Source organism: Lasiosphaeria miniovina (assembly GCF_030549165.1).
Source record: "Lasiosphaeria miniovina strain SMH2392-1A chromosome Unknown B0T26scaffold_5, whole genome shotgun sequence".
Classification (NCBI taxonomy): Eukaryota; Fungi; Ascomycota; class Sordariomycetes; order Sordariales; family Lasiosphaeriaceae; genus Lasiosphaeria; species Lasiosphaeria miniovina.
The window spans coordinates 2,980,013-2,995,789 of NW_026848224.1; the positions used below are offsets into that span (position 1 = coordinate 2,980,013).

The following is a 15,777-nucleotide window of genomic DNA, read 5'->3' on the forward strand; positions in this document are numbered from 1 at the left end:
ATGCCCGAGCCCTCGGATCCAAGAGCAACAACTCAAAATAGCGGGGTAAAACAGTCACTGGTGACTGCCCAGCTTCCTGGAGTCAGAAGGCATCATACTCCTTGGGTTGCTTGGCCGCACTTAGGGTAGGCCACCCGAGGAGAGTCTATTCGAGCATGCATGGCCCCATTTCCCTTCGCCGTCACTATCACCAGAGATGTCCCGGCATTGCGTCGGCCCCTGCTGTACTGCGGAATTCGGGATTTTACCCCATGTTTTTACCCAGCCAGGAGATGGGCAAGCTTCCAAGGAAGGTCTGGAAGCCACAGGATTCTTTACAAAAGTACTCGGTAGCAACGCTGAACCCCTAGCTGCTAGTACTTTTCCATCACGGGCGCGAACTTGAAAGGGGTTGGGTTTTCCGCGCTGCAGCGGCAGCAGCAACCGAATTAAGCTTGTGATTCGAGCCGCACAGAACCCTCATCTCGTTCGTTGCCCCCCGCCGGCCACATTATTCCTCCGCAACTCCCCGGCTCTGGCTTCCATTTCACACCAATGAAAGTCAGGGCATTCCGAATGCAAGCCTCATCCCCTTCTTCCTCGCTCCCCAAACCCAAGACGGCGACGTGCATAGCCACGATCAAGGTTCCAACGGCATTTGCCGTGGCCTGTCCTACCTACCAAGGTAGGCAAATCGTAAAAGTCCGAGCCGGTCACGCTGTTATCACGGTCCCCGACAGGCTCGAGTCCGAGACTGGGCCGCCACCCAACATGGAGTGGAAAGGAACGAGGACAAACCCTATCCCACATTTATGCGAGTGCGAGAACGGGGAACACATGAGTGATGGTGTGTGGTGTGGTTTGAGAGTGCCGAGAACCCCCGCCCGAGGTTTCATCAATTACGTACTCCGTACGTATTCTGCAGTTGGGACAGAGCCTAAGATGCTGCTGATGAGATAATAGGAAAAGGGGTAGGTGTGGCTAGCTAGCTCTGCCGGCCGATTTCCGAGCCGCGTTCCGGCGCCGTTTTTTTTTCCCCTTCCACCAGTCCGTAATATACGCGACAATTCTAATTCCCGATGACTCGGGCGATGCGGCGCGCGCGAGAGGTAAGATATGTCCCGAGAATGCGGAGTAGGTACTCCGTGCCCGGCGACGCGGTGCCGGCCCCACGGAACACAACGGAATCGCGTCTTGTTCACGTCTTTGTTTCCTAGCTCTCTTTCCCTGTTCTTATCAAGCTAACTCCCTGTGAGATTCCCGTCTTTGCCTCCCCATCTGTTCTCTTTTTAATAAAAAAAAATAAAACAAAAAAAAAATTGGCTCCCTCATTCTTTCCATCGTTTCCTGCACGTTAGCAACAGCCGGTGCAAGAAGCCATTCGCAATGGTTATTTTTTCATACTTCCGACAACCGTCGGCGTACTTGGCGTGGGGAATCTGTCAACAACGGTCTTGGCTCGGGGACATAGTGCCATGATGCCATCTACCAATCCCGAAAACGAGACCCCAAAAGGGCCAAGAACACAGTCCAGTACCTCGTTGATGCGAGTCCCACAACCTACCTTTAATTCAATGCACGTCTTACTGAGGAAGTTGTTGTTGTTGTTGTTGGCTAATTGCATCACCTTTCGTCGTCGGTAGGAAACCGGGAATAGAACAAGGCAGCTCTCTCAGACATGCGTAGGAAAATCCGGCCTTCCAATTGCGGCCGCAAGCCCCGAGCCCGAAGCTCGGGGGCCGATCAGAAGAATAGGTCTGGACTGGAAAGCCGATGGGGCCATTTAATTTGAAATAACCGTAAACGCTAGGGGGGGCGAGCGATGTAGCCTCGGTGGTTCGATCCAAGGCTTGGCTAACATGGAATGACCCACAGCACCATCCAGTATTCGTATCCGCATACGCGCCATGGATTCGAGGGATTTCGGTTTGCTGCAGCTTCACCAGTTCTACTGCCTCCTGCCTGGACTGTCTAGGTTGTAAGGGATGCCCCGTTGGAGATTAAGCAAACGAGCGCATCGAATCGTTCAACCAGGCACCTGGCACGGTGTGTGCGTAATATTAACAACCGCTTTCTGTTGGCTGGTCGAGCCATGTACACTACTGCGAAGTATGCTGACAACTCCTGAGCTGAGCTGCCAACGCTGACCCTTACCTACCCTTGCACTCTTTGAGGAAACAAACTCTCAAGGTATGGAAAACTAAGACTAATTAGTCAAGGTGCCAAGTTTCCAAGCTGCGCTTGTTAATAATTGCCGACCGCTTCGGAAACATGATGATTAGGTAGTTTAGACGCCCTTAGTGCTTTGCACTAGTACAATACTGAACCGTACATGCATGTCTGGGTACGCAGGAGGCAGGGTTCTTTTTTTTGTCGTCTGGCAACTCCCTCAGTAAGGCTGACGTTTTTTGACGCGCCTCACGCATGCATCCAACCGGTAATATTCGGCCCCCCGTTATGGGACAGAGACGTCTCTGCGCCATGCAAGTATGGGTCGATCGAAAGATCAATAAAGGTCAACAACCCCCCGTACCCTTCCTCCCAACCTCCCGTGCACTCTCGGAATCCCGCGAAGGCCACTGGAAAATCCGGTTTCCTCCGTTACAGGTAGCAAAATCCGATTGCGTAGTATCAGTAAGCGGCAGCTTGTAAGAATCAACCGGGGTGGTGGTGAGTCTGCTGCAACGTTCGAGAAACAGGACGTTCTAGACTGTTCCACGTGGGAAAACGTGATCTCACGCACATGCGCCAGGATTCGCTTCCTGTTATCTGAATTGCCGAAATAGCTGCTCTAGTCTGGTTCTAGGCCACCTGCTTATTCCTTGCTAATGCTTATCGTCGCAAAGACTCATTGGCAAGTGACAGTGGCAGTGACACCAGATTCGAGAATGTATTAATCATGTTAATACGCCAGCTACCTAATTATTCCACTTCATCCCGCGTATGCAGCGAGCGAGCTCTGGCTAGTCTTATCTGATACGCATGGTTGCTACCTAGAATTATTGGATCGAGTTCTGCAAAGCACATGTGAGGGGATCGATGCTTCAGATGGCAATCTGTCAAAGCCGGCCACCTCCTTTTCCCACCCCTCTGCCAGCTTGTTTGGAATGATGCACAGGACTTGTGTCGTTCTCGTCGCTTGATGTGACCGTGTGAGGCAATCTCCGCGTCTCCCGAAACACTGGATGCCCGAACTTGATATGCTCCCTCCCGCTGTCCGCTGCTCTGCTTAGACACCCGGCCCTCGGACTTTCCTAACCGTCACCCCTGAAGCACACACATATGGTCACTACGTTCTAAAATTCAACCTCCGTATGTATCCGTACAGGCTACAGAGGTACCAACAAGCTTTGCCAAGAGCGGCCCCAGAAACGCCACAGTGAACAGTGCATGGCGGATTCTCACAGCCGCCCATCATTATTGCCGTTGGGTCCCCTTGAGGCACCAAGGGGTTCGTCTGACTTCTGTAATGATATCCGACTTCCCAGTTACCTCGGGCCGGCGGCGAGGTAGGTGCGTGAGCATGCCAAGTCTGACAGCGATAACTTAATGTGCATGCAGTCAGCTACACTCGATAAGCTCTGCAGGTTACGTCTAGCTCTAAAGAATTGTCAAGACGACGGTGAAAGGTCAAGTTGGGCGCACTTCTCTGTTTGACTGGCTAAGCGACCACTGATAGCTAGACTAGTCCCGGTGTTGATGCCCTACGGACGGTTTTCTTCGAAGCTCGTGCCTCATAGCGACAGAAATTCAACAAGCACCACATAAAAAGGTGGACTGTTGTTGTGTTAAAACCCCTTGACAAAGTCGTGGCGTTCGAGCTGCTTCTTACCTTGGTAACTACTCAGCGGGTAAGACAGGGACTGGCAGATAACTGGTTGTCATTGAAACGCATCTGTTTGGGTGAAACTCTCAGGCAAGGAGCGCGTAAAGATTCAAGGTAAGGGAGTAGCTAAGACATCGAACAAAGAAAGAAACTCGCAATTTTCATCTCCAAGTTGATCAACTTCCTAAATAGACAATTTCTGTGTTTTTGTTCAGTTGACCGTGTCAGCACATGTTTGACTCAACAGACTTGATGATGTCATTGTGCAAAACTGAGACCAGTCAATGGAAACTACCACCCATAGGCATGAGGTGACGGCCAGCCAGCTTTGCGGCTATCACATCAACTCTGAGCTCACTCTATCCGGGGTTCGCCTTTCACCCGCAGCCACCTCTCTCGCCCCAGAGGCCCAAGGCGGTTAAAGTCGACGCCCTGCCTCGCCCCGGCAATTAATGTGCCTGCTTTTCAATCTGGGTTTCCCGACTCCCAGTTACGGGGTATCCGCCGCTTTGATTGCCCCGTTAACAGCCGGCGCCAGTCGATTGGCCTGCGCTGTCACGTTGGCATCTTGGCACCGGGTTGTCGGTTCGCCGCACGCGTGCCAGGTGGAGACTGTGATATACAACTACTTATTCAAGCAACTATCCCGCCTTGGATGCCTCTGCGCGTTGGCTTAGTTCTCCGCATTTTCAACCCACATGGCCATGTCCCAATGGAGGGGAGCAGCCGCTAGATGAGCCTCCCGTCTGGCTCTCCGCTGCCCCAGCTTCGTGCACAATATGGATGATCAATAGCACGCGTAGTATTAACCGGCCTTGGCTGTCCTTTAACTATTCGAGTTGCTCTCCCCCTGGCCAGCAGGGCAGAGAAACCCATCCGACCTTGATCCATCTCCAGAACCACGCCCGTTGGAAAGAAAATACAGGCCATAATAAACGGCCACGATGCTGGTTGAAACTCTCGCCGCCGGCGTCTTGCTGGCCGCCGGCGCCGCGACCATGCCGATATCCAACCCCATCGACATCGTCAAAGCCGGGCCAAACGCGGGCGTGGTCATCACAAAGTGCACCAGCCCGGGGATGCTAGCCCTGGCATACGACGACGGGCCGTACCAGTACACGTCGCAGCTGGTCGACGTGCTCGACAAGGGCGGAGCCAAGGCGACCTTCTTCTGGACGGGCACGCTGTACGGGTGCATCTACAAGGAGGCCAAGGCGGTGCAGAAGGCGTTCGCGTCGGGCCACCAGGTGGCGTCGCACAGCTGGACGCACGGCCACATGGGCAGCATGAGCGCCGACAAGATCAAGCAGGAGATGACCAAGGTCGAGACGGCGCTCGTCAACCTGGTCGGCGTCAAGCCCGCCTACATGCGGCCGCCCTACCTCGAGACGAGCGGCCAGTTCCTGCCCACCATGAAGACGCTCGGCTACAAGGTCATCACCGACGACATCGACTCGGGCGACTGGGACAACAAGACGCCCGCCCAGTCGCAGCAAAAGTTCACCGCCGCCGGCGCCTCGGGTAACGGCCATATTCCTCTTATGCACGAGGTCTACCCCGGCACCGTCAACACCCTGACGCCCTGGCTCATCAACTGGGCCAAGCAGAACAACCTGAAGCTGGTCACCGTTGGTAAGCATCACCCCCTTCTCCGAAAAGTGATGAGAGAGAAAATATTAGTGAAGCTGACGTTGCGCAAAGCCGAGTGCGTCGGTGATCCGACGGGCATGTACCAACCGGGCAACTTTACGGCCGCAACCGGGCCGTACTCTTGTTAACCGGGCATTAGCCAGTCCCGAGGTAAAAATCGAAAAGAAAAATACGGACTGAACGGCACCCTCTTTCACTGTACATACATACGTATATACCTGACAGTTGTATATATTTGCTGACACATGTTTCGAATGCTCCTATATGCTATAATAACCCCCTGCCCTTGCGCAGTCTTTATCCGAGAGAGGGGGTATTTAATTGATCAGTACCAGAGACCCCCTGACATGGAGTTCGAAAGCCTGTCTTCATCCTATACTAGCAAGTGATGTTCTGGCAAACGGCAAAAGAGCTCACTCTTTGCCTTTTGCACACAATTGCCGTAGCAATGAAGCAATTAGGTAAACGGCCGATTCTAGTTGATTGCTGGACGGACAAACGCGACAGGGACCTTATCGCGCAGCCAAAAGACATGACAGAACAAACCATCCGCGGCTTGCTCTCCACCTAGGTTAATTACGTGTCTTGTCGATGTGTTTGGTGGGCGAGTGCGAGAATCAAATGCTAATTAGCTTGGGTTCGCAATTAATTACGATACTACAGGTGGCAGCAGGAGAAGGGAACCGAACTCGTAAATTGGTTCTCGTTATTAACTGACAAAAATTGCAAAAGGGCTGCTGGTGCTACCATCATGTTACCATAAGAGCGTGTTTTGAGCCTTGATGTTACGGTGGACACGAATTGTCAACTACGCTGGTTCGGTACCTATGTTCAGACTCTCGTCTAATACCGCCACATACTTGTCCTGATGGAGATCATGCTCCCAGTGTTAACGAATCTTCCCGCAAAGCAGGGCTTTTTCCGGGAATTGGAACCTCCCGAGGGAGGTAATTAGCAGGTACTTACATGTACATGTACATATACATGGCAGATTCCCCAAGGTACTGTACAAGCCGTGAAGAAAACGGACTCGAGGCAAAGCTGTCCTAATCGGGCGTGTTACCGTTTTCCCGTTGCCGGCTTCCCTTTACGTCGTCGTGCAGGGCAGGGGGGGCAGCCACGAACTGCAACCCGACAGCTCGGTACAGTCTTGCATGCAGTCTCCTCTCAGCCAGGCTAGCGCGGAATTTCGGGGGCGTTTATCTTGGGTTGCTCAGTACGTAAGGAGGTGGGCTGCTGGCCCGGAGGTGTCTCCGTGCCCACAGTTAGTTGTCTGCCTGACGCCATGGGAGTCTGCGTTGTCGAGCTAAACCTCCGGGGCATTGGCCAATTGGATCAGGAAGGCAAGCCACCGGTGGCACTAATTATCTCGTCAAATCGCACCACTAATCGAGATGTTGAGGCACCTGGATGGTGTCAAAACCTGCTGATATACCTATGCGAGAATGGTGTTTGTCCATCATAGCTGCCGAGACAATGTGACTGCTCACACGGCGGGACGAATACTCAGTTGCCGTGCCTCCAGATGTTGCCGGCAGGACAAGACATCTCCGTACATGGTAGGGCGAACTTGGAAAGACTGGTCTAGATTGCTCTTTGAAGCTTCAGGTGCAAATTAAGGGTGGAATTTTCGGGCTGACATGCCTAAAAGAGAAAGGATATATGGTAGCAGAAGAGAACAGATAGGATATTTTCTTGTTTTCTTAGACTTGAAGTTACCCAAACTTTGAGCAAACATTCGAAGAGGCACATGACTTTTCACACATGTAGTTTGTGCTGTCCCCGCTATCTGTCACATTTTGCCTCCGAACAGCTGGAAAGCGTTCATTTTGTGTTGCATTCTCGACCACGTCACCTGAAACGGGTACCAGCCGGTGAGATTGGGGCTCTTGGTGCGAATGCATAATCCTCGGTGTGTTTTGTCGCCCGGCACAAATATCATTGGCCTTTTTTGACTCCGAAGGTTTTGGGGCTGCTTGCTAGACCGCCACCGGCAATAACCCTCCCGTCTGGGAGAACTTGCTCTAGCCGACGGACTTGCCAGAGCACCAGGGGGTAGGCAATATCACAGGCTATCGCGGTAGCCCACAGGAATACGGCAAACGGGCTGACAATAAACCCATGGGCCTCGGGCCAATACCACCACATTAGGACGTTGCAGAGTACCAAGCCGAAGAGGGTTCCCATGGCCCTACAGAACCTAAAATGGACGTTAGTTCCCGTATTGCGGCCCGACTAGGTGACGTAGCTGTGCATCTTCGGTCGGGGGATGCCCCCAGCCCTGGAGAAACATCCAAGGGCACTGGCTGGCCAAGTAGCCGAGCACGGCCCCGTCACATATCAGATTTGTGACATTGCCTTGGTCTCGGCCCCCGATGAATGTGACCGGTCACCGCTAAGCGCTTCGGAGACGGGCATGATGTGATCCGACCCTCAAGCGCGCGTCTGTGGCGTTCTCGGCCTCACATTGTTACGTACTCGCGAGCGGGTTGAAGCAAACCCACCCTCAAGTGGCTGGTTTTGGCGCACCTTTCCTCTGTCGGACAGACTTTCCCCTTTCGGCGGACGGAGCAAACATGTCGAGATCCGCCGTCGTTTACCTGGCAGGACCTCGTGCAGACCTCAGCTCCTTGGAGAAAGACAGAAATCTACTCCGTGCAGGTGCGGACACGGAGGAGTGCGAGGCAGAGCAGGGTGTGTGTGTAGAAAAGCGAGGCTTACCAGATTGCATATCCCGTGCCGCCGGAATGGCCTCGTACTATGAGCATGGCGATACTCCCAGCGCTCGCCACGACCTGAGCGAAGCCCGCGGACCAGAAAGCCAGTTCGGTAGTGTCGTGTCCCTCTTGGCCGTGCCACCACTTGCCGGCCTTGTCGCCGGAGCCCATGCCGGGCTCCGCCAACCACCACGCGGCGAACGAGTAGTTGCCGAAACAACCGACAGCCGTCATCAGCGCAAGGATCCAGGCAATGTTCCGACCGACCCAGGGGCTGGTGTTCTTCCAGTCCTCGGGGGCGAAGCGCAGAGTCGTGTAGACGAGACCGACATCCAGGAGGAGCCAGAAGAGGAAGCCGGCCGTCTCGATGGGCATCTCGACGACGTAGAAGAGGTAGACCAGCTCCCACGACAGGTTGATGGCCAGGCCCAGCAGCGGCATGCTGTACGACTTGGTCGCCATTGCTCGCCGGACCATGAGAACATATGTGGCATCCCAGAGCAGTAGTCCGACGCCGAGCAGTCCCATATGCATCGGAATAAGCCACCACGGGCACCCTTCAGGGGGAACGTCGTTGGAACCCATGGGAAGCGAGCGGTTTGGCGCCGAGAAAACGAGAAGGATCGGAGTGGAAGTGCCTTGCAACGGATGGGGCAAATGTGTGATGCGGCGAGGCGCACTTGCCGAATTTCTCTTTAATTGTTCTCCCAAAGCTGTCGGCGCGATGTTTGTTGTCAGCTCAAAATCCGTGTGCCGTCGTCAGCGGTGTTACTGTCGGGTGGAGGACGAGGAACGGAGTTTGCCGCAGACACGCCCTGGCTGTTTCCCTGTCCCTGGACCGATCGTCGTCGTGTGCGGGTCTCCATGAAGCTGATTTAGTAAATCAGCTTCACTGAGCAGGCACTAATTATTGGCGATCAAATAACCCTATGACAGCCGCGTTTAGACGCGAGCGACAAAAATCCCATTAAATACTACCTAGATGAAAGAGTCTAAGAAATGTATGAATCAATAGCTACAACTTCACGACGGCCGTACTAGTACCAGGAACATAGCTCGGTTCAGGTGGGGAAGCGTGGAGCATCCGCTGGCCGCCAGCCGCCATTGGCTAGAACCCCGCCAAGCTTGAGCCTTGCCTGGGCCGGGCCTCGTTGCCCCTCGCTGCGTCGTCACTACCAGTCCACCGCCAACGGTCATTCCCCATCCCACCCGCTCACGAACCACAAGAAAACACCTGCGACACATCCCTCTAGACCACGACCGCGCATTAACTCCCTCGCCGAATTAAGGTGCCGTACAAAGAAGAGCGAAGCAGGCAGAAGGACCGAACGGAAGCCGACGCAAACAACCCTCCAAAATGAACCGCCTCTTCGGCTCGTCGGGGCCCAAGGCGCCCAAGGCGACGCTCACCTCAGCCATCGGCAACATCGACACGCGCATCTCGTCCATCGACGTCAAGCTGGCGGCGCTGAACGCAGAGCTGACAGGTTACCAGACCAAGCTCACCAAGATGCGCGAGGGGCCGGGCAAGGCCGCCCTGAAACAGAAAGCGCTCAAAGTGCTGCAGCGGCGCAAGCAGTACGAAGCGCAGCGGGACCAGCTCCAGTCGCAGGTCTGGAACATGGAGCAGGCGCAAACAATGCAGGACAACCTCAAGAACACGATGGTGACGATCGACGCGCTGCAGAGCACGAACAAGGCGCTGCGCAAGGAGTACGGCAAGGTGGACGTGGACCGGATCGAGCGGCTGCAGGACGAGATGGCGGACCTGCTGGACGTGGGCAACGAGATCCAGGAGTCGCTGGCGCGCAGCTACGACATTCCCGAGGACGTCGACGAGGCCGAGCTCGACGCCGAGCTCGAGGCCCTCGGCCAGGAGGTCGAGCTCGACCGCGAGCTCGCCGGCATGGAGGGCGGCTCTGCTCTGCCCAGCTTCATGCAGGACGAGGTGCCCGACTTCATCGACGAGCCGCCCTCGACTACTGGCAAGGTCAAGGAGGTGGCCGGATAAAAGACCCCCAGATGTGGAAAACAGGCACTGGCTGAGCGCCGTCTGGAGGCCTTGGCTTTTCTCGCATTGGCGCTGGCGTTGGCATCAAAGCATTTCTTCTTTTGTCTTGCTGGGCTCTAAAGAATTGCACCGCGCAACGCCAGACAGTGTATATTTCCTAGATGGCATAACAGCTGCGCGATGCACAAAACAGAAGCCAGGGTTGCGAACTACCCAGATGCAAAACTGTTGGCCCCCATTTACGGCAAGAGAGAGCTGGGCCTCTCATGATGGGCATGGACTGCATCTTCTGTCGTTGGGCGGCGCCGTTACTTTTTGAGAGATTCACGAGGAGGAACCGGGAACTTGCCGAAGCATTGATTCGATTAAGCTATGGCTGCCGGTTGTGCGAGACAACCGGGCCTGGCCAAGCCCGCCTCTGTCGCGGCATTGGGAAGTTATTTGCACATAATATTCTGCTACAGACATGAACCAATTTCCGAACTAGTAGCAAGTATTTAGACAAGCTAACAACAAGCGAATAATTCCATCTAAACTTTCTAGCATTCTACTTCCTCAGCCTATCCGGGATGGTCAAGCTTGTTCCTGATACTGATAGCTACACTGATTACCTACTCCGTATGCAAAAAGACGTTATCTCCATTTTCACACCTGCCTTACGGATAATACCAACACGCAGTGTGTGTAGGAGCCCTACTGGACAGTGGCAAAGAACTGGCTCGCCTCCTCAAGTTCCGGGTCCGCGTTGCAAAAGTCCCAACCAATGATGACGCTGGTTTGACTGCAGCAGATGATGCGGCGGGCGTCGTATTGTAGCTTAAACACAAACGCTGTGTTAACACCTTCACGGCCGTGAAAAGATTGTCTCACGGGCAGATGGTGCTCCGAGGAGGGCTGGACATTCTCAAGACAAGTAGAAGTGGGGGACGGTACCTGGTGCAAGCGCACCCCATGAGTTGGGGCGTGCTGGGCATGCGCTTGGTGCGCTGCTGCCGCCTCCACCACCGCCGCCATTGCGGGTGTCAATTGAGGGGGTGGCTGAGTAGCGGTTGCCGTTCTTGTGCTAGGTCCAGCCATGGCAGTAGCATCGGCCGGTGCCATGCTCTCCTGCATCCGTATTGCTTCGCGTCTCTGCCGCGCTTGCTCGAACTGTGCTCGGATTAGCATGGCCGAAAAGGCTTGTCGGAGCTGGCTCCTGACGACCGGGCTCGGCTGGCTATCGATCGCCCTCTCGGCGTAGGACCGTAGCGTGAGGATCGCCGGGTGGGCAACGAGAGCTCGCGAGAGAGACTGCTGGCCTTCCTGCACCGCAATGTCGATTATTTGGTGGTAATGCTGGAGCGCAGCGGGCGCAAGAGGCGGATACACTGGAAGATCGAGGAGTGCGGCGGATATTATAGGCGGTAGAGTTGGGCCAGTTGTGGGCCCGGGGGGTGCACTCACTGATTGGGTCCGCGTGGTGGAGTTGGCTGCCGAAGGGCCTGCTCCGGCAGTTCCGGAGGCCGGTGGAGCACCCGGGGCCCAGCTTGCATTCGGGAGCATAATGTTTGGTTGCATCGACGGATATAGCGGGATGTTGCCGACGGCAGTGGACGGGACTAATGGGGCTGGGATCCGTGCCTGGCGCAAAGCTGCAACGGCCGCCTCTTCCTGCTTAAGGTGATGTTGGTCCTTCCAGATCCCTTCCTTGTCTCTCCGCCAGATTATGATGCTGGTATCATAACTGCCGCTAACGATACGCCCGTATTTACCTCCTCCGCCTCCAGGTGGCAACTTTGCTCCATACACACAAATGTCCTCAGGCCTCCTAGAGCCTGCGTTTCCGTAAGGCCGCGCCCCGGGACGCTCGGATTCGTCGAGACGGCCAGACTCGAGAGCCTTGAAGTATTCCGCATCGACCTTCTTCGCCTCGGCCGCATCGTCCTCAACGCTGTAGGGCATGTCTCCGAAGCCAGCCTGGACTGTCCGCACCAGATTAGAATGGGCGCGGAGGCGGGCGACCTCAAGGCCGGTCTGGCGATCAAAAACCTTGACCTCATTGTCGCTGCTTCCGCTGACAATGCGGCGGCCATCGTACTGCACGCACGCGATTCCCTTTTGGTGTCCCACGAATGTTCGTGTACACGACTGGGTTGGCCAGTCCCACACCTTGACGTGGCGATCACCGCTTGCCGAAACAACTTCCCTATCGTGGATCTGCACAGCGTTCACGGCGGCGCCGTGCCCTTCAAGGGAGCCGATCATTGTCCAGGCCGGTGTCAAAGGCAAGTCGTCAGGAATTATGTTAAAGTTGAAACCAAAGTTCACGTTCTTCGGCACTGGGTCCACCTCCTTGTACCCCAGATCGCCGTAACGGAGGGGTCGCCGATTGAAGACCTTTATTGTCTTGTCCTTGGAGCACGTCACCACAATACGCTTGTCGAATCTGACGTTGAGCACGGATTCTCGGTGTGCGTGCCGTAGGGTCTGGAGCTCCTTTCCGGTGGAGAAGCTCCAGATTATGACATCCGAGTCTGAGCTCCCCGACACAATGATATCTTCCTGAGGATCCGAATCAAACTGCAGACAGAGAACTGACCCGCGATGCTTCGCAAGAGTACGGATGCAGCGCCGCGTATCCATGTCCCATATCTTGAGCTTGCGGTCTCGGCTACCGCTGACAAGATACTGCGAGTTGTATTGCAGGCTATAGATGCAGTCGCCATGGCCTTCCTCGGGGTGGTCGGGGTGGGGGAACTGAAAGTTGGTGAACTTACCCAACTCCCAGTTTGACTCGAGCCGCCGTCGTATCGTGTAAAGATATTTCCAGTTGATCTTGAAACGCTGGTCGGTCTCGTCCCACACCCACATGGTTGACTTGAGTAGTCCTTGAGAGCGCATCAAGTCTCGCAGGAGCTCGTCCCTTATGTGTGACGGATCTGCGGAAAGATTAGCTTGGTTGACGCCTTTGCCCTTCGAACTCGACCTAGAGCCTCCGTTAAACATGTCGGAGTCGTTCGTTTTCTGCGAGATGCCGGTTTGGCCCGCCGCAGTCGGGTTTCCAAAGAGACTAGACCCCGTCATGTCCTGATCGACAGGATCCTGCTTAGCTGGGCTTTCGGCGTCCGCCATTACCATGTCGGTATCGACATCAGGCTCGGGCGTTGCGGCTACAGTACGCTTCTTATGGGTGTGGCCATATTCCTCCGACTGTACACGATGTAGCTGGCCTAGCGTAGGCAAGTCGCCGTTGATCCTGCGCTCCCACGCCTCGATCTCGGCTGGCTTTGCCTTCCATCCCTCCATATAGTATAGCTGCTCCCATAACTTCCGGTCCAAGGCCAAGTCGTGCCAGGTGCGGCAGGACCTTGCGACGTTGATGAGGGAGACAGGATCGAGGTAGCCTAATATCTTAAGGCAGATTTCGGCGGGGAGATGGCGGACAAAGTCGATGTAGAGGCGAGGGTTCAGCTGCTCCACGATCTGCGATATTACGCTCGTGGGCAGGTCGCTTAGGATGGCCATTGCCAGTTCTGACACGGACGAGACAGTCAGCACTCGACCAGGCGACGCCGTTGGAATAGCGAACCGAATCTAAAGGCGGCGGCGGCACGAGGCTTAAGGTTTAAGGAACATGCCAAAAGGCTGCCGGCAACCAGCCCGAGCAAGATATAACGGGAGAGGGTCGATGGGATATTGCCTGCAGAGGAAGGAAGGAACAAAACTTGGGCGCACTCACCAGTTTTCCGAGACATGGGAAGGTGGGAGATGTGTTGTGTCAGCCATGCCGGGAACTCGTCGCCCGACCGAACAGAACCCAAGGCCGACACTGCATCCACCCGGGGCTTGAGTAGGAATGAGGCGGAGGCCGAGAGAACGGTCAGTGGGTCTTCCGAGTATCCTTCGTCTGGCTGTGTAAAGCCGGCCATGGTGCGCAGAGACTCTGGAAGACGACTTTTGCGGTCTCGGAAACGAGAGTGAGGCCGAACAGCATCCACCGGGCCGCGTGATCAAAAGAAGAGAGGGCCCAGATCCAGATGATCCCATGCCCGCGAAATCCGGATCGCTGGGGGCGTGCAGAAGCGGCTAGAAACTGGGCTGACGGGGTTCGTCCTAGAAGAAGAGCTCCCTCCTGTTGGAGTGGAGAGCGCGACGATTCGCTGCAGCCAAGGCTGTGATTCGTAGGTTGTAATTGGCGTGCACGGCCCCTCCGTAATGGTCGAAATTACATTACCCACGTCAGTAAGGTACCTACCATACCTACCTTACCTATTATGGTATCATGGTATGTTTTCCCTCCTTGTTTAGCATGCCAGTGCAGTCCCTGCCAAGTCCCTACTAGCGCTGTATTGCGATTGAAAACCCGCTGTAATTTTCAAATCGTGGCGCCGAGGGGGCTTGTCGGTACCCGAGCAGGGGGGATAACTTTTGCTCGTCACCGTACGTAGTAGGTATGGTCACCGCTCCTTGTGGCTCTTTTCGTGCTGGCTCCAAGGTCCACGGTATACTAAAGTCAGACGAACTCAAAATGGACGGGGCCTATGCTGCTGCCCTGTGGTTCTTTTAGGCAGACTCGGATGACTGGAGCGTTTTACATTAGACAAGGTATACCCCACTGAGGATTTGGCTCCCGCTCTGGCAGCCGCTGTGGGATGGTTGGATGGATGGCTTCCATGATCCATGATGCCCGGTTGCGGGCTGGGCAAGAGCCTAGCGCATCGTCGCCAGCCCCCTACCGAATTAGGAGGCCACTGCAAAATTGCGATTCGTGGCACAGCCATAGGTAGGATGGAACCAGGCTGGTAGGATTAGTTTGCGCGAGACTCCCTCAAAGATACGAGTCAAACTTGTAGCAGCAGCTGTTCCAGTAAACCCCTTCCAGGGCTGCATGCCTCCATCTCCAGAATACAAGCACCCCAGCCGCCGCAATCCGGCAAATGGTCCGTTGATGGGAGACTGCCCAGTTGGATTTGTGCCCAGTCGCTGTCGCCAGCACCTGAATGCTACACAAGTCACCAACTCGCCGTGCAGGGGCTAAACGACTGTGAGATGCTCCGTATTGGATGATCGACTCATCCTGTTCATCTTGATAAGCTGACAATTCCATACAGGACTTGGTTGAGCTGACAAGCCGGTTACTGCGGCCTGGAAGATAATTCCATGGTTACTTTAGGTACCTTAGGCCTTGCAAGGCAACGATAATCCCGAAGGTGGCCGGTCAGTTGCATGAAGTTCCAAATTACTCGTAGAAAAAGTAATCGATGAAGCCATTTTCATTAATACGGGCCAGACTACTAGTACTTCAACTTTGCTTGATGGTTGAATTCCTGACACTGTCCGTACTCCAATGCACTGTACTATCGAGACTCCACAAGACCGGCTCAAACCTTAAATATACACTGTAGCGGGAACCGCGGGGTAGAGGGGTCAGCAGGTATCCAGATACCGTTATTACCTTACATGGCGTACTTACTGATACGTTAGAAATTAGATTTCATAAAGGCCACCTTACATAAATGCGGTCTTATTATTCTATAGTTGTTGGCCTTCATTTTTATAATTTTTTGCTGATTGAGGGTGTGTGGAATATCATTCCTGCATTCGCCCACTGTACC

General features: G+C 54.7%; 4 protein-coding genes across 4 annotated transcripts; 2 read left to right on the plus strand and 2 right to left on the minus strand.

The window, feature by feature from the left end:
- Positions 1-4,749: 4,749 nt before the first annotated feature.
- Positions 4,750-5,583, plus strand: B0T26DRAFT_742055 (uncharacterized protein; the record flags this gene model as incomplete). The annotated part of the gene is made up of 2 exons (XM_060444056.1): positions 4,750-5,437; positions 5,507-5,583. The coding sequence occupies 2 exons, from the start codon at positions 4,750-4,752 to the stop codon at positions 5,581-5,583; spliced, it is 765 nt and encodes a 254-aa protein (XP_060294604.1).
- A 1,810-nt stretch (positions 5,584-7,393) lies between these two features.
- Positions 7,394-8,757, minus strand: B0T26DRAFT_650037 (uncharacterized protein; the record flags this gene model as incomplete). The annotated part of the gene is made up of 2 exons (XM_060438145.1): positions 7,394-7,655; positions 8,177-8,757. 2 exons carry the CDS (start codon positions 8,755-8,757, stop codon positions 7,394-7,396), a joined length of 843 nt encoding a protein of 280 aa, XP_060294605.1.
- A 549-nt stretch (positions 8,758-9,306) lies between these two features.
- Positions 9,307-10,316, plus strand: B0T26DRAFT_360727 (Snf7 family). Its single transcript, XM_060434600.1, has one exon. It carries the CDS (start codon positions 9,530-9,532, stop codon positions 10,181-10,183), a length of 654 nt encoding a protein of 217 aa, XP_060294606.1. The 5' UTR covers positions 9,307-9,529; the 3' UTR covers positions 10,184-10,316.
- A 560-nt stretch (positions 10,317-10,876) lies between these two features.
- Positions 10,877-14,091, minus strand: B0T26DRAFT_677636 (uncharacterized protein; the record flags this gene model as incomplete). The annotated part of the gene is made up of 3 exons (XM_060440126.1): positions 10,877-11,518; positions 11,627-13,695; positions 13,902-14,091. 3 exons carry the CDS (start codon positions 14,089-14,091, stop codon positions 10,877-10,879), a joined length of 2,901 nt encoding a protein of 966 aa, XP_060294607.1.
- Between the last annotated feature and the right edge of the window lie 1,686 nt (positions 14,092-15,777).